Raw genomic sequence first — 19,478 nt, 5'->3', positions numbered from 1 at the left:
GTCATGGATGCTAGTAGTTGTGTGTAGGAAAATAATTTTATATTAGCAATGTATTTTATTCTCCACAGCATTTTGCTAAAAACTATTGACGAGCTTGTTCCTATTTCATGATGGAGGGACGCCTATACCAAAGAGATTCAAAATATTGTTACTTAATTTCCTAACTATTAGGGTACTGTTCGATAATATTGATTAATATGCTAGCCGATAGTTTATAGTTTATGACGGATGACTAATGATTGATAACTAATAATTTATAGTTGTTGGTTGACATTGATAGCTGTTAAGTTAATTGAAGTGTTTGAAGAAATTAGCAGTTCGACTAATTTATAAATGTAAAATGACATAAAAGATATTTAATACATAATTATTTCATTTTAAATTAAAATAAATTATAAAAGATAAAATTGAGCTTTTGTTAAAATAATAAAAATAAAAAAAGAAAGAAAAATGACAAACTATAAACTATAAGCTAAAATGCTATTTAAAATAGCGTCTAGAAAATAAATTATTAGGTAGCAAAGTAAACTATAAGTTCGTGATGAAAAGACAGTTACTAAACAGGTTTAAATAGTCATATAAATTTAAAAGCTATAAATAAAACACAATATGAGCAACGACTCTTATGTTCATTACTTTGTTCTACAAGGATGTATATAATAATATGTTGGATAACATCTTGTAGTGTTCTTCATTCTTCATCTTCTTGATTGAGTAAGTTATGAGCAACAACTCCTTGCTTCTTTTGATCTCCTTCAAGATATATGTGATACAAGTTGAGTAGCATCTTGTAGGATCTTCATTCTTCATCTTCTTGTTGAGATTAACTTCTGCATATCAACGTAGGAATTATCATCAACTAATTAACCCAGTAGCATTTCTAATTGGCGTGAGCTCCAGATTTTCTTTCGATACTTCTTAATCAGCGGCTTCTGAATTTATATTCTTTTTTTGTATACATTGATTCTTCTATCTCCATCTTTGTTGGTTGAATTTCCTTCAAGCCAAGCAACAACTAACAACTGCAATGACAACAACCATTATGATAGTGCGAAAGTTAACATCAAAATACTTGCAACAACAGCTTATTCAGTTGTCGTCAACTTTGTTGGATGAACTAATCTTCTTTTTATAGCTTCTAAAAATATACGTTGGAGGGCAGGAAGGTCCTTTTGATTTCCAACGGCATGATCATAGTGGAAGACAAGATAGTACGTAAAGTCCATCCTTTCTTGGTAGTGGAACGAAACATTTGTTTGTATCTTGTACCTTGTACTACATAATGTTATCTTCTATTCTTCTTGAACTTCAAAGGCTCACAGCATGAGTTAGAAGAAAAGAAAATAAGCTTTGGATCTTTAGAGCTTCAACTCTTCAGAGTCTTCACCACTTGGTATTCAGAATGATTTCTTCAGAATTCATATCAGAGTAATTACTCTAGATGTTTCTGAAGCTTTGCTACTGTTTATCAGAACTTGTGTAGCGCGGAAACATAACTTAGTGGCTTCTGATGTTTTGGCGATGCCTTCTCATCAGAATCAAAACCTATTTGTTAAGTACTCAATAGAACAAACGTTAGTATAACAAAATTGTTCATACAAACATACTCATTTTTATCATCAAAACTCAGAGACATATTGCAGAACCAAATCTTATTCTAACAGATATGTGCTTAACACTTAACAGTGGTACAGAAAAAGATCATGAAGAGAAAATTTATACTAGATGGAAGATATTGGTGATATTCATGTTACTAGCATTAGTATTCCACATGATTATAGTGCTTATGAAAAAAGTCACTATTATGCTAAACCACCTGCATTCGGTGGTGATTCAACTCACTTTGAATGGTGGAAGAGTAAAATATACACATATCATTGGGCTTGATGATGAATTATGAGACATCCTTAAGGTTGGCATTGATACTCAAGTAAATGGTATGAAAATGGTTGCTGATAGAAAAGTTCTCACACCAACTCAAAAGAAAGTGTACAAAAAACACCATAGAGTAAGAGGTATTATTGTTGATACTCTACCTCACTCTGAATATACAAAGATCATAGATAAGTTAACTGCCCAGACTATCGTTGAATCATTATGTGATACCTATAAAGGTAATCAGTAGGTGAAAGAAGTTAACGCTAATCTTCTGGTTCAATATGAACTCTTCAAAATGAAGGATGATGAAGACATTGAAACCATGTTCTCTAGATTTCAAGTTCTTGTATCAAACCTTCAGATTTTGAACAAGATTTATACTTTTGCAGATCATGTGTAAGAAGATTCTGAGGTGTTTTCCTGTAAGATTCAGACCTAGAGTTAGAGTTATTCGGGAATTGAATGGAGACGAGCCTGTAAGGTTGTCTAAAATGACTCAAAAATCTACTGCTGATAAATCTAGTGGTAAAGTTTCAAGATCCTCAAGAGTCAAAAAATCAGAAGAAGCTTTTGATGAAGAAGTTTCTAATGATAACTCAATTGATAAGGAAATGGAATTTATCATTAAAAGATTTCAACATCTGGCCAAAAGGAACAAGAGATTCTCTGGTAGAAGCATTGGCTTCAGACGCTCGAGTTCCAGAGACAAACAAAATGATCAAGAATCTCCTAAAAATGCAACAAACCTGGTCACTTCACAACTGATTGTCTTGATCTACAAGTCAAAGAATGGAAGCTTCCAGAATGAAAATTTCAGAAACAAATTCAAGAGTCTTATGGAAACATGGGATGAACTTGATAATGAAGGAAGTTCTAACAAAGATGAAAGAGAAGTAAATTCGGTGTTGATGGATCTTACATCATCTGATGCATAATTTGAATCTTTCTCTGGTTCAGAGTCAGACAAAGAAAATGAGGTATTTTCTAATGTATCTCGTTTTGATCTTATTTCCTTCATTCAAGACCTCATGATTCGTTGCAAAGACAGATCAAGGCACATGAAAACATTAAAGAGAGATCATGATCTTTTTAAAGAAGAATTAAAAATGTCACATGACAAATTTGAATCTCTTAAAAAAGATCATAAGAATCTCTTAGATAAAGCTTTTGATAAAACTCTATATAAGCATTAGGTAGCTCTTCTAAGATTTATCACAACATGTCTTGAAATAACTAATTTCCATCATCTATGGAGTAAGTAAGAGCAAAGGAGGAGTTTTGGGTTATAATGGAGAATGCTTCAATATCCAGCTTCTGAAGAAACCCACAGATCCTTCTTCTTCTAGCAATGCTCAAATAGTGCTAAAATCTTATTTTATGTCTGTTGTTGATAAGGGTAATGATTTGACCTAATCAGAACCTAAAATTAATGAGTTAAAATATCTAAATGAATCTAGACCTGAAACTTCAAGGTTAAGGGCTCTGGAGAAGTCAGTTGTCATAAATAAGCAATCAAGGATTCAGAAGATATCAGAACCTAGATCTCAAAAGTCAAAAGTTCAGAGAGATTCAGGACTAGTGACCTTCATGTTAAAGGTTATAAAGAGGGAAGAGAGCTCTATTTATAGGCTAGAGGTTGGCTCAAAAGGAATTTCAAATAAATGAATTTTATGACAATCTAATCAATTGACATGTGTTCCTGATTGATTAGAGGTTTGAAATATAATCGATTGTAAGTTCAAAAAGAAAGGAAAAGATATCTATCTATTGCACATCATTTGAGACTCAATTTTGAACTGAGGCAATCGATTAGACAAAAGTTCTAATCAATTAGATAAGTCATAAATATTCCCATAGCTATTTTAACATCTCCCAATTAATCTAGCACAATTTCAAGATGTTTTTGAAGATATTTTCTTTGGTAAAAACAGTCTGAAAAAATATTTTAGTGTCTGTGTATGCTTTAGCCATGCACTTTCATGATAAAGCCCTTATGTTTTACAACTAGTTCACTCACTACTAGTTTAGGAGGGTCCTTAATACTTTCTTGAGTAGCTTGAGATGAGGCTTTAATTATATTCTATTTGATTGCCATCTTTGGATAGTATAGTTCATCAAACCCTAATACTTAAGTTTACATCCTTATGTGCTTAACCGTTTATGCTTGACTTGTCATAAGACATTAGTTGACATCATCAAAAGTTAATATCCTTGTTAAAAGCATATCCCTTCAAAAAAAATGTTCCACAAACTTCTCATTGGAGTAAATTGAGAAACATCTTTGAATCTAGGAGGAAAAAATAGATAGAAAGAAATCCAAGGCTGCTGGATATTCTAAGGCTAGTGCGATGTGCACAAAAGGCAAGAAGAAACAAGATGGAAAAAGAACCATCTTGGTCTTAATAAGGATGAAAATAAGTTAAATAATTTTAAAGGATCAAAGGGCCCTAATAAAAATTATTGTGTGTGTGGGAAACACAACCATTATGCTCGAGATTGTAAGTACAAGAAGTCCCAAAACGAGGAAAATGTTGTTCAAACCGATGATAAGATAATTGCTATTGTGAGCAAAAAATGGCGATCAAAGGTTAGGTACAAGGATAATGATATGATACTTGTGCTACTGTACATGTTTCCTATGGTAAAAAACATTAAAAACTATTCTAAAGTCCCTAATGGACAAGTGTTTGAGACGGAAAATGAAGGACGTTTGGGGGTCGTTGGAATGAGAATCATGGAACTCTACTTCAATTATGGAAATAAAGTTACGCTTACTCATGTACTTCATGTTCCTGGCATGAATATGAACCTTGTTAGTGGGGATCTTTTGGGAAAACCAGGTATTAAATTTGTGCATGACTCTGACAAGTTAATCTTGACCCATAATGGTTTATTTGTGGGAAAGGGTTATTCTGCTAAGGAAATGGTTAAGCTTTGTACTACTATCAACATTATTAATAAAGTCTCTATTTTTGCTTATATGATGGAATCCGTTTGTTTATGGCGTATTAGATTATCTCATATTGGTATTAGCACAATGAAAAAATTAATTATATCTAGTTTAATTTCATGTAACATTAATAATTTCGAAAAATATGAAATATGTGTTAAATCGAAAATGATTAAGAAATCTTTCCATATTTTAGAGAGAAATACCAGCTTGCTTGATCTTGAACATTTAGATTTATGAGAATTTAATGGCATTTTAACTCATGGAGAAATAAGTATTTCATTAGGTTTATTGATGATTTCTATAGATTGACATATGTATATCTTTTAAAACATAAATATTATAGTTTTAATGCATTAGAATTTTTTAAAGCATAAGTAAAAATCAATTAAGTAGAAGTATTAAAGTCCTTGGAAGTGATAGGGGAGGTGAATATTTTTCTACTTAATTTAATGCATATTGTGGAGAATATGGTAGTATACATGAAAGATCCACACTTTGTACACTACAACAAAACGATCTATCCAAAAGAAAGAATAAGATATATCAAGAAAAAAATAAATGTCATGTTAATACATTTATAGGGTGAAACTTTTCTATCTACTTGTCATATAATGAATAGAATTTCTTCGAATAAAATTAGTATTTCTCCATATGAGGTATGGAAAGACAAAGTACTAAATGTCGGTTATTTTAAAATGTGGGGGTGTGTATCTTATTATAAGAACATGGATCCTTGAGGGATCATATTTGTTTTTATAGGCTATGCACATAACAGTAAAACATATAGACTTTTCAATTTTAAGTCTAATGTAATGATTGAATCCCGATATATTGAATTCTTTGAGAACCTTATCACGAAGGATAAGGAATGTGAGATTCTTGCATATGAAGAACCTCATGAGGAAGGTTCTCTGTGGATTGTTGAAACAAAACCTGAGCTTAGGATAAGTAAGAGAGTTCGAAAGGCTAAGGATATAGGACCGAACAAAATCGATTTTAAACTTTTTTATCTAATACAAAGAAATAGTGGGAAAAAATTCCGTAAGATTCATATTATTCTTTAAGTGGAAGATGATCCTAAGACTTATAAGGACATAATAGCTTCAATGGACTCCTCATTTTTGAAGGATGCTATCCAAGAAGAAATGGACTCAATAATTTCAAACCACACTTGAGAACTTGTCAATCTACCTAAAGGATTAAAATTCATTGGATGCACGTGGGTGTTTAGAAGGAAGCATCATAGTGATGGTATGTTAAACACCTACAAGGCTAGATTAGTAACTAAGAGTTTTAGACAAAAGGAAGGTGTTGATTATTTTGACAGATATGCACCACTAGGAAAGACGAAGACAATTAGAGTATTGTTTGCATTAGCTTCTTTGCATGAATTTATAGTTCATCAAAAGGATTTCAATACGGCATTCCTAAATGGAGATCTCGATGAGGAGATTTATATGGAGCAAATAGAAGGTTATGTGGTTCTTAGTAATGAACAAAAAGTGTGCAAGCTTATCAAATCCTTGTATGGGTTAAAATAAGCACCAAAATAATGGAATCAAAAGTTTGACAATCATAGTTTGAAATGGATTTGTTCCTAATTTGTAACAAGTGTTTGTACACAAAGGTGGTTGAGAATACTGTGATATTCCTTTGTCTCTATCTAGATGACATGCTATTCATTAGTAACGAGATGAATATAATTTGAGAAATAAAGAGGTTTTTAACTTCCACATTCAAGATAAAATATCTTGGATTAATTGACACTATTTTAGGGATTAAAGTAAAGCGAAACAGTGGGGATTATGAACTTGGTCAAACACACTATGTTAAGAAAGTGTTTGATAAGTTCAAACACATACCTTTCAAAGAAGTGAATACTTCATTTGATCCTAGCATCCGGCTTCAAAGGAATGATGAAAGAGTTGTGGATCAATTGAAATATGCAAGTGCAATTGGTTGTATAATGTATTTGATGCAATTTACTAGGTCCAACATAACATTTGCAGTTAATAAAATGAGTAGATTTATTAGCAATCCAAGTGGTGAGCATTGGAAGGCCATCACAAAGATTTTCGATTATCTTTTGAAAACCAAATTCTTGGCCTTCATTACAACAGGGTTCCTGTCATATTAGAAGGATATACCGATGCGAGTTGGATATCGGGTATTGGAGATCATAAACCTACAACAAGGTGGATATTGACACTAGTTAGGGTGTGATTTTTTAGAAGAGAAACAAACAAACGTGTATCACTCCCTCAATCATGTAATTAGAGTTTGTGTCTTTTGCTTTATCTTGTCAAAAATCTTAAAGGTTGAGGGACCTTCTATTGGAAGTTCCATTGGCTAAAGCCAATGTTTCAAAGGTGATGATACATTGCGATAGTCAAGCCACTTTAACTAGAGCATACCGTGAAGTGTATACTGGAAAATCTAGGCACATAGTTCTTAGACACTCTCTCGTGAAAAATTTGATTAAGGATGAAATCATTTCCCTTACATATATATGTTCAAGCTATATATAATTTAGCTGATCCATTTCACTGGCCATATATATAGTAAAGACTGTCTCAAGAGAAATGAGATTGAAACTCCTTAAGTAAGAGTTCTAATAATGGTAGCAATCAAATCTAATGTTGAGAAAACATTAACCTTAGATTCAATGGGTAACATCAAACCATTGATTTGGATGTCTGTGCAACATTATGTAATAATATTGACTATTCCATTTGGAGGGTACTTTTTTCAAGCTCCTAATGATGTTCAAAGTTGAGAATATGTATCTAAAGTAAAGTAGATATAATATGAACTTCACCTATGTGAATTTCGATATGGAGTTGTCTCAATGTGAGAGTTAGAGTTTGTCTCACGATAAATTTACGAGACAGGAAAAGCACATGGACATAAATAGTGATAGGCGAGAGATGTATAGCTGTCAAAATGGGCTATCCGGTCCTAAACGGGTTGGATCTAACGGGTCTGGCTTTTTAGGGTTGGGGCAAAAAATCATGTTGTAATATGGGCTCGAGAATTACTATCCGAGCCCGACCCTATATGGGCTTCGGACTACCCGGCCAAAAACGAGCTTTTTTATTTGAAAAAATTAAAATAAAAACTCCATTATATTTATTATAAATAAAATTAAAAAATATATTATTTTAAATATAATACGATTTTTAGTACTATATTATATTTTATAAATACTATAATATCTTTTTAAATACAATAAATGTCTAAATTTAATAAAATGATACTTGGATATTTGACATAGAGAAAAACTAATAGAATATATTGAAAGAATGTTGATTATATTAAATTATAATATTTAAAAGAGAAAGATTGAATAGAATAGAGATAAAATTTAATGAGGTGAGAAAAATTAATGTATTATTTTAGAGTAAGACAATATAAATATTAATGTTTTTTTAAGATATATAACTATGCAGACCTAAATGGTTGCCCACAACCCATATAGACTAGCCCTAATGGGTTGTGAGCTTTTTAGGATGGGATTAAAAAAATCTTGAAAAATATAGTTTATAATTTTAAAGCCTAAGCCCTATGATTTTTCGTGCCTAGTAGTCTGATCCATATGTGTTAACTCATTTTAACAGCTTAAAATGTTGGTGAAGAACCATTAAATAATGTGTTTAAAGTAACACCGATCCAATCACAAGAAATAACATGTTTAAAGCTTTGCTATATAAATTTTTTATTAGATTTTGTGTTCTCTTTACTCAGTTAAAATCAAAAGATATAACTATATTAACATTTTTTTTCCTATTAGAAAATAAGTCATATGTATGATTATAGTCTTATCCATTTAACTAGAAACAATTTCTAACAATGTGAAGTTGTATCCAATCTAAAATTTATCTTGTAACAGTGAAAGTAAAAATAAATAAAAAACAAATAAAACAGGTATGAACTATGCTCTGACATCCAATTGCTCAAGAACAATCTATTTATCGACAACACACGTTCACATAATGATATAAATATAATAACTATTACATCTTCACATTAAAATCCCAACACAATCACATAATGTAGATCATAAACTCAAACTGTCAAAGATTATCACAATATCTTAATTCACTCCACAGCGAAATTTTATTTTCGCCCTCATTTTCGGCGATGTATTTACGGAAACATTTTTTTTATTTAAATTTGAATTGTTCTATAGGTACATTTACGAAACCGTTTAAATAAAGATTTCGTAAATACACCTACGGAACAAATCAACGTCAAATAAAAAAAATGTTTTCATACACCCATAAAAATATGAAATATTTTTGGAAATATACATGGTGCGTAAAAAATCCCACAAAATGAGATGAGAGATTGTCAAGATTATTACAATTTAACAAAATATCATGAAAAGAAAAATCAAGATTGAATATTCTTAACAAACTCTATTATAAGTACCGCATCTATTGTTAGGTCCACCACCATTTTGAGAGGGCAAGCAAGTACGATAGCCTTGAACAATTGGACAATTAACAGCAGCATGACCTGCTGCTCCGCCAGTTTGAGGTTGACCCAAATCCAAAAGCACTCTTGCTGCATGAGAATTCATAGAGAATTCTGATTCCAAATTATTGTTAATGAGACAATATTCCTCTGATGAACAACCATTTACCTTCAATGAAGTTGTTTTGTGTACATGTAATTGGGTTAATAAGATAAGGAACAATAGCGAAAGAGTACACTTGTTCATTTTCTTTCTTCTTTTCTTCTTTATAACGCAATTTTTTCTTCACGCACTAAGAAAAAAAGACTTGTGTAGTTAGTTCACTTGAATAACCCCAACATATATTGTATTTATAATAAAATAATATATGAATATTTTTTGTATATGTGGTTAAAATTTTAAGCGAGTTGGGTTAGACAATAATAGACAATAATGACAAGTATATTTATCAATATACAAAGAAATAAAATGGCTACTTAATTTTAAACGGGTCACGCGACCCACACACTTTTTATAACGTGTCAAAAAGTTTTATTATAATATTGTTTTAAATACGTTTGAATTTTGATAATGTGATTATAAAAAGATTATTTATTTATTAATTTATAATATTTATTATATAAAATATATTAATTTAAATATAATTATTTTTATGTACTATATTATTTTCTAAAAATAATCTGACATTTTTTAAAATATAATATAAATTTAAAATTGTTTAAATAAAGTACATCAATAATTAGTACATAGTACAAATTAATAGCATTTGAGAACGATTTAAAAAGGATAAGGAACATTAAATAATTAAATATTAATTTGATTATATTAATATATAATATTGAAAATAGAAAATATATATATAACATAAGAGATAAAATTTAGTTAAATGTGTCAATTCAAATTTGTGATTTTTGAATAAAAATATAAATATTAGTTAAATTTTTAGACTTTATAATTATAGAACCAAACGGGTTAATCATGATCGATACATATCATTCCTAATGGACAACCGACTTTTTAATATCTAACTAAAAAAACCTCTAATAAAATCGGTGGTCTAGTTTTAAGAACCAAATCTTATATTTTACCTGATTAAAAAAAATTATTTTTCCGAACTTTTCAAATCATGACTAGTCCATTTTGACAGTTATAAAAAAAAAGTTATTATATAAAAAACTACAAGATTTAAACTCAAATTCATGTGAAATTTGAGCCGAATATTTATCAATTGAATTAATTTGACATAATAAATAAATATTCCTTTAGATAATATGTTATTTTTATAAATTATTTACATTATTAAATTTGTAATTTTTTAATTATACTATTTTTTGTCATTTTTATTGTTATCATGATATTTAAAATTTGTTTCCATTCTCCTTTAATTAATTACTATTCTATTGTTGCACTTATTCAAAGAAAAAGGCCCTAGGGTACTCAATTCTCCATGAATCTTATGGTACGGTTTAGTAAACAACGATGTTGTAAAAATATTGGCCAGTTAATTTTTAGTGTTCATACATTCGAAAACAACATCACATTTTTCACATAATCTCGTAAAAAATGATGTCGAATCTTAATTTTCTTTGTGAGAGAATGTAATAATGGATTTTCGTAAGACTAAGACTAATTATATTAGTGTTGTCACACTTAATTGGAATGTAACAACATTGAATCATAAAATCCAAAAATATCTTTAGTATCATAATATGTAATATGTAATATTATCTAAAAAGGGGGGAAAATTCCCAACCAAGATATGCAAAATTCTTTCTTCTGTCAAAACTTGATGATCCAATTTTCTTGTCATAACCATCAAAATTTCTTCAAATTGTAACACATTGATCCACCTTGACAAAAACATTTGCAGTGACAACCTCATTTGTTTCAATAAAAACACAATTCTTAGACACATTTCTAATAACATGATTTGGAAACATGTTACCACTAGCACTTAAAGAGTATTGAACATTTCTAATAAGGTTAGGAAAAATCAAAACTTTGTTAAAATCAGCAATCCATGAAGTTCCATTTCCATGCAAAGATATCATTGCTGAAGTAGCTTTTAAATTCATACCATTCACAACATTTCTTTCAACAAAGACTTGTTTAATTTGATTAAAAGGAGTAATTGATGTGTCTAACTTCACAATTTCAACACCATGATTTTTTCCAGAGAACATGTTGTCAACAATGTTGACACCATTAACAATACCTTTGATTGATTTTAGTACAATGTTTGCATCACCTAAGAAGAAAGTACTTGAGATGTGAAGTTGAACAGGATCTTCAGCTATAATGTTTGTGTAATCCATGTAAGAATTTACAATCCTTGTTTGTGTTAAACCTGTTGGAAGACATGGAATAAATTCATGTAATAGTTTCAATTAATATTAAATAATAATCCTCGTTCCTAAAAAAAAATCTCCTTATTCAACTATGAGATTGACTTATCCAAAGGTACTAATTCTATTGTCTATTAGCGGGTGCTTATTTAAAGTCAGTACAAGATCTTGTAAGGACTGAACTAATACTAAAATTGTTTGCATTTAAAGTAATTCGAACATACGATTTGAGAGGAAAACACTCTCGAATCTCGAACCTTTAGTAACAGACTATAATTTGGTTTCAAATCTGAGACCTTGAGAGGAGCACACTCTCAGAACCTAAATGTTTCACCGCTAGACCACACACGCACTCAATCCTTTAAATAATAGAAAAAGTTTTAAAAAATAATTTAAATTCAAATATTTTTTAGTACAGGTATATATACAATGTTTTACTCTTCAGTATCCATAATTTTTTTAATTTTACTTTTAGATTCTTTTTGTTCTTAATATTTTTTTATCTGTTCTTAATGTTTTGTTTTTTTTTGGTAACAAAGAGGGCCGAAGCCCGATCTTAATGTTTTGTTTTAGTCACTATAAAGGTTGATCACTTTGAATTTGGATTTTATAATACCTATTTTAGTCTTTATTTTTTATTTTGATAGATTAAAATTAAATATTTTTAAAATATTTTATTAATATTTCTTCCAATATAAAGTAATTATATTCAAGTTTTAAAAATGAATATTTTGTAGACCAAATAAATAGAAGTATTGTAAGGAATAAAAACAAATAAATAAATTTGTAGGAACTAAAAATAAAATAATATATTAATATAGAACAAAAATATATTTAAATTTTTTGAATTATTGAAATTTCTGATATCAAACGTGTTTGATTATCAACATTATATTCAATAAATTACTTTTCTGAAATTATGATCAAAGTTGATATGTAAGAGTTGTGTTGGTTATTATTAGAATATTATTTAATTTCTAAATATGACTATCGGTGATAGTTTGAATGTGTTACACTTGTAACTTGCAATACAAGTAAACTGTCACAAGTTGACAATTAAGTTTGTTAGTTGATTTTAGACTTTAACAACCATTTAATATGGTCTCTTCTCATTGTACTTGTATTCAATTTCATTATAATAACATATCTCTCTCAATTGTCTTTCATTGTCTCTAAAATTCTTCAATTTGAAACTAACTCGAAACACACAATTTATCCAACAAATATGTATTTAGAGCACTGGTTTGAATTCGATCCTCAACCTCGATCTATGGAAAATGGAAGTACAACCTCCAATAAATTCTCTGTCAATCTACCAGTGTTCAAGGGAGAACATTATGATAGATGTTTGCATAGATGAAAGTCATATTCAAATTTGAAGATGTGCTTGAAATCGGGAACATTCGTTTCTTGATATTAGAGGTAAATGCTACTGAGGCAGAAAGAACTACTCCTCATGAAATGAGCAAGAAAAATGGAAACGCCTTGTTATTGATCCATTAGTGTGTGGATTTGATGTCTTTGAAAATATATTTGAGCAAGAAACCGAGAACAATGGCTTATTGACATTCGACGCAAATGCTATTGAGGCACAAAGAACTACTCATCTTGAAATGAGCAAGAAAAATGAAAAGGCTTGTTATTGACCATTGGTGTGTGGATTTGAATTTCTTTAAGAAGATAATTGAGTAAGAAACGACTACGGATGCGTGTGATACTCTCAAAAAGTTGTATGGAATACATGATAAATTAAAGAAAATCAAATTGAAATCCTTGAGGAAATAGTATGAGAATATGCAGATGAATGATGGTGAAGTTATTTTTTAGTTCTTCTCAAGATTGAATGTTTTGACCAATTAAATGAAATCGTGTGGAGAGAAGATATCTGAATCACATAAAGAGGAAAAATTTCTAAGAGCTCTATCTTCCAAGTTTAATCACATTGTTGTGGCCATTGAAGAGTCTAAAGATTTATATAAAATGAAGCTTGAAGAATAACAAGTATCTCTTGAAGCTCATAAGTTGAGGCTGAAGCATAGAAATTTAGAGAACATGTTTGAACAAGCCTTGCTCGCCAAATTCTTCAAGAAAATAAAAGAAGATTCCTCAAAGAACGATGAAGTCAACGAAAGATGGAAGAAGATGTGGAATGAAAGTGATAATGCAGACAAGAACTCAAGAAGTTAGGGCGGGACAAGTAAGAGTGGTGCTCCTCACAATAATTTTTTTTTAAAGGAAGGTGGAAATGAAGGAAGTCCAATGATATTGTTGCCAAAAGTTTGGATACTAATGTTACTTCAACAAATAATCGAATGGAAACAACAAGGATGTGGCACAATTTTCTAATGTTGAAAATATTGACTCATAATAAGTCATTTTGATGGCTGGTATACATTTGGCTCAAACAAAACTGATGTTTGGTACCTTGACACATGGTGCAGCAATCACATGATTGACAATAAAATTAAGTTCATTAAGCTTGATGAATCAATGAGGAAATCCACTAAATTTTAAAATAATAACATGGTCACACAAGAAGGAATAAGAAACATTCTTGTGAAGAAAAACGATGTACAATAAGTAATCATATGTATGTTCCTTATATGGTAAATAATTTGATCATCTTGGGTCAATTGCTTGACAAAAACAACACAATGAGGCTAGAAGATAAAGTTCTCAAGGTGTTTGATGTAAGTTCTTAGCTAATCTTGAAAGCACCCTTATAAACCAACATGACATTCAAGATTATGATCAATATTCTAGACCACTAATGTTTTACATCAACCATAATTAGAGATCAAAATTGGATATGGCATCAGAGGAATGACAATCTCAATTTTAGGAGTCTCGGCCTAATGCACATAAAAAATATGGTATATGGACTTTACAAAATCACAATGCCAAAACAGTTATGTGAATAGTGCTTCATTGCCAAGTAGGCATAATAATCATTCAAACATTACTTGCCAATGAAATCATCGTAGATGGTGGGGATTCTGTACTTAAATGTGTGTAGCCCTTTTGAAGTGAAGTCACTAGGAGGTAATTTATACTTCTTAACCATCATAGATGAATTCTCTAGATACATGTAGATTTACTTGTTGGAGAAGAAAAGTGAAGTGTTCACTAACTTCAAAGGGTTCAAGCTCCTAGTTGAAAATCAGGCTAAATGTGTCATTAAAAGGTTAATAATTGAGGGTGGTAGTGAGTACACCTCAACTGGATTTTCCCATTTTTTGAATAAGAAGGAATTGAGCGGGAAATCATAGCACCTTAAACACTTCATCATAATAGAATTTGTGAGATAAATAAAAAAAAGCATTTTGAACATGGCAAGAAACATACTTAAGAAAAAGAAAATTCCAAATCATTTTTGAGGTGAGGCTACTTCCATTGCTGTCAACCTCATCAATAGATATCTAAAAAATAAGATTAACAAAATGACATCTTATGAAACTTGTTCAAGCATAAAACCAAGTGTTGGACACTTCAATATTTTTGGTTCATTATGTTACATACATGTACCTTGGAAACACTGAAAGAAGCTTGACGATAGAGGTCTATTCATGATCTTGGTTGGGTACAATTCCACACGTTCCTACAAGTTTTTCTCGCCAAATGAGAACAAGGAGGTGATTAGTAGATATGTGGAATTTTAGGATAATAAAGGGTGAAATTGGCTTACAATTCGAAGTAATCCAATGCAAGAAGATGAAGGCTCAATCCACCTATAAACCACTCTTTAAGATGATGACCAAGAAGTAGAGGTTGAGTATGGAAAAGCTCGGGAAGTGAGGATATCAACAAGATCTAAAACTAAATCAATAAGATTGAATGATTATGAGAGGGTTCATGATCAAGCTATCATAGAAAACGATTACCTAATTAAAAAAGGCATGATGGCTAAATCATAACCAATTGATCATGTTCAAGCCAAGAAAGATGAGAACTAACAATATGTAATAAATGAAGAGCTCAAGTCTATTGAAAATAACAAAACCTGGAAACTAAACAATTACTCAGGTTAAAAATAAATGGATTTCTTGTGGGTTTATAAGCTAAAGTTGAATCGAAATGGTGAAATTTCCAAGTATAAAGTAAGATTGGTGGCAAAGGTTTTCTAAAAAGTCTGGAATTGATTTTAATGAAGTCTATGCACCTGTGACTATACTTGAAACTATAAGATTAGTTGTATCCATTGTAACGTATAGAGGTTGAAATATGCGCTGCCTTGGGGTGAAACCAACCTTCCTTATTGAACCTCTAGATGAAGATGTTTATGTGAATCAGCCACTAGATGAAGATGTTTATGTGAATCAGCCACTAGGTTTTGAGGTAAAAGGTCAAAGAGATGGTGTACAAGGCGATCAAAGCATTTTATGGATTGAAGCAAACACCTAGAGCATGGAACACGAGAATTGATAGCTTCTTGATCAAGATAGGTTTCAACAAATGCATATCAAAACATGGACTATGTGTGAAAGACTCAAGTGAGTAAGACCAAGTCATCATATGTCTCTATGTAGATTATTTATAAGTCATAGTACTAATGATGATGAATTGGAAAAGTTCAAGGGAAGCATGGAGAATGATTTTGAAATGTCAGACTTAGGAAATTTGGAATACTTCATAGAAATAAAAATTATGAACACAAAACATGGAGTTTTCTTGCATCAGAATAAATATGCAGAAGACATCTTGAAGAAGTTCAAGATGAGCAATTGCAACTATGCAATCACACCTATAGATACAAAAATCAAATTAAAGAAGGAGATTGAAGATGAACTGGAGGATAGCACATTATACAAACAAATCATTGCAACCCTGCAAACACAAGACCAGACATTTGTCATAGTGTGAGATTGGTTAGCATATTTATGGAGGAACCATGACTACTTGCAGAAAAGAGGATTCTAATATCATTAGATGTATAAAATACCATGGAATTCTTTTGCCAAATCATCAAAACACAAGAATGAAATCCAAGGTTTATGGCTATCTGATTTAGACTGGAGCAGTGATCAAGATAATAGAAAGAGAACATTTGAAGGCCTTAAAGGGTTAATGAGAAGGAAGAGCTTAGAGAATCTGAATTAGGAAGGATATTAGTGATAGTTTGAAAGTGTTGCACTTGTAACTTGGAACAAAAGCAAACTGTCACAACTTCACACTTAAGTTTGTAGTTGATTTTAGCCTTTACCAACCATTTAAAAAGGCCTCCTCTCATTCTAATAACATCTCTCTAACAATTCTCTTTAATTTTCTCTAAAATTCCTCGATTTACAAATAACTTAAAATACAAGTTACCCAACCGTTATATGTGTCTATATCGGTGTTTCATAATTTTTTTTATGGAAGTTCGATATACGGTGATAGGACCACCGACTATCCGGAAAACTTGGTGTGTTTCTTGGTTTAAACAATAACTTCAGAATAATTAATAAAAGTATAACCATACCTGGTAGTTTCAAATAAATTCCTGTACCACCAAATGCACTAGCTTTATTATAACAATGTACACCAGAAATTGTGTTAGCTTGACCACTAATCATAATTCCAATAGCAGCAGAGAAAATCACAACATCAGTGATTGCATTATCATTCCCTTGAAGGTTAATTCCAATTCCTGAAAATATTCTTTCATTTTTGTCACCTCCTGCAGTTATATGTTGTCCAATAAAAGAGTTTCTAATATATGTTTCATGGCCACTTTTGACTAAAATTCCATTTGTAGTGAAATGAGTGATGTAACAATTGTCTATGTTGATTCTAAGTGAGTTTGTGATTGAAATTCCTCCACCTCTGAAATTCGAGTCTAGAAAGAGATCTCTGAGAGTTATGTATTCATAGTTGTAGGAGGATGAAGTGGAACCAATGTTTGATAAATCAATTAGATTTTTGTTTGATGGAAAATTGTTGGAGGCTTTTATTGTTCCTCCATGTATCTGTTAACATCAAATAAAATCAAAGTTAGATGTCAAATTTGATGTCTTTTGGAAGACTTATATGTTGGACTAAAGAAAGAAAAAAGAAAAAGACAAAAAAAGATGTATTTTGCTTTGACATGCTATGATTTCGATTAAGTCACTATGATCAACCACGTTTAAATTGATTGATCTTTGATTGGATAGTCTAAATTTTAACAAAAATTCCGAGATTTTGTATATTTAAAATATCAAACTTGAAATCAGAATATTCTAATTTTACTAAAGAATCTAAATGTGACTATCTGCGTACGCGCATATTCCATATTATGTGCAAACTTTAAATAAAGATTTTTTCATTTGATTTTCTAATCATTTGAGTAATAATTTACTTAGAGAGTATATTATTAGTTTTATTTAAAAAGTGAAAATACTTATTGAATGAAAAAAAATTTAAAATTATCAAAATGATTTTTTAGAAATATACCATGAGATTTCCAACACCAGCCATTGGAAACTGCAAAGGCTTGCTGATCAAGTAATCTCCACCTTGAAGATTAATCTGAGCACCTCCAAGGTCAATTATGCCATTCATCAAAAACCCTTTACTTGGACCTTTTGCAGCATCTGCCATGGCTGCAAGAAGAGCCTTGGTGCTATCTGAGTTTCCTGTTGGATCAGCACCATAAGATGTTACAAGGTACTCATGTGGTTTCTTGAGATCCTGTAATAACAATAAAATTCTAAAACCAGAATTTTGACCGTCCCCGTAATTTAAAACCCGATCATAAATTGTGTCCTAACAGAAACTGCGGCCGCAATTTAAAACCATGCTTAACTAATGGCATAGATGAATTGAATTAAAAGGTAAAAACATGCATGATTGATAAATTATTACCTGTGATTGTGTAGGAGAAGGGCTAGGAGAAGGTGAAAAGGAAGATGGTTGTGAAGCAATGGAATCATGTTTAGTGAAAGAGGCTTTGAATGCATTCAATTGAAGCATTGCTTCATTATGATGAGTGCCACTAGAAATAGTCCACAAAGGTAATTTACCCTTATAAGCATGAGTTGCAAAGAAACAAGGCATGATCAGAAGCATGAACCACAATGGACTTACTCTAGCCATTGTGGTTTTCATTGGTGAATCTGTTTGAGAAAATCAGAGTATACAATAATCAGTTTTGAAAAGGACTTTTGTTGTGAGAGCATATGAAAAAAAGTTAAAAATGAAAGAGAAGATGGAATGGAACATATATAGAAAAAAGTTAACTAAGATTTGATTTGAAAAATATTTGTGATATTTTATTATTGATTCATATACACACTAACATCATTTGGACTATGATTCTAGTGATTATTTTGATGGTTTCTCTTTTGATTTATGTAAAAAAATTGCCCCTTCACCTGGTAGAAATGTAAGCATGTGATGTGTACAAGTTTGACGCGGTGGAAAAGAAGTTTTGGAAACCGGCACTTTTGTTGAACTATAAATCTATGATGGAATTAATTGAACAGGGGTCCACCATTTATGTCATACTAGACTATAAGACAATTGGTTTGGTTGTTTGGTAGAAGAAAATTAGAAAATTTTTAGGGGTTAATATTTCACATTCATTATTTATTTCCTTTTTTTCAAGTGATTTCAGATTCATTATTGATAATGAGGGACATTCTCACCTTAGAACTTATGAGTTATTATTGTAAGGCTCTGTTAGGTAAAAATAGAAGTTGGTTGATAAGTTACACTATAAGAAAACATTGATTTAGCGTCGGTCTAAAATCCTCGCTAATAGATACAAAATCGATGCTAATAGGATTTAGCGTTGGCTTAGTGTCGTTGTCGGGGCTGACTCTCTAAAGCTAGAAGTTAACAGTAGCGTACAACCGACGTTATGGGT

At 30.8% G+C, this 19,478-nt stretch overlaps 1 protein-coding gene across 1 annotated transcript; it reads right to left on the bottom strand.

Annotated features, from left to right (window-relative positions):
- Positions 1–11,090: 11,090 nt before the first annotated feature.
- LOC131628703 (polygalacturonase QRT3-like) lies at positions 11,091–18,784 on the bottom strand. Its single transcript, XM_058899531.1, has 4 exons — positions 18,476–18,784; positions 18,065–18,301; positions 17,112–17,598; positions 11,091–11,655 (listed from the first exon to the last, which is right to left on the bottom strand). Exons 1-4 carry the CDS (start codon positions 18,716–18,718, stop codon positions 11,135–11,137), a joined length of 1,488 nt encoding a protein of 495 aa, XP_058755514.1. The 5' UTR covers positions 18,719–18,784; the 3' UTR covers positions 11,091–11,134.
- Positions 18,785–19,478: the final 694 nt, after the last annotated feature.

Source organism: Vicia villosa, unplaced genomic scaffold, assembly GCF_029867415.1.
Source record: "Vicia villosa cultivar HV-30 ecotype Madison, WI unplaced genomic scaffold, Vvil1.0 ctg.000470F_1_1, whole genome shotgun sequence".
NCBI lineage: Eukaryota > Viridiplantae > Streptophyta > Magnoliopsida > Fabales > Fabaceae > Vicia > Vicia villosa.
The sequence above is the reverse complement of the archived record's forward strand: the minus strand, read 5'-3'. Positions and strand labels throughout refer to the sequence as shown.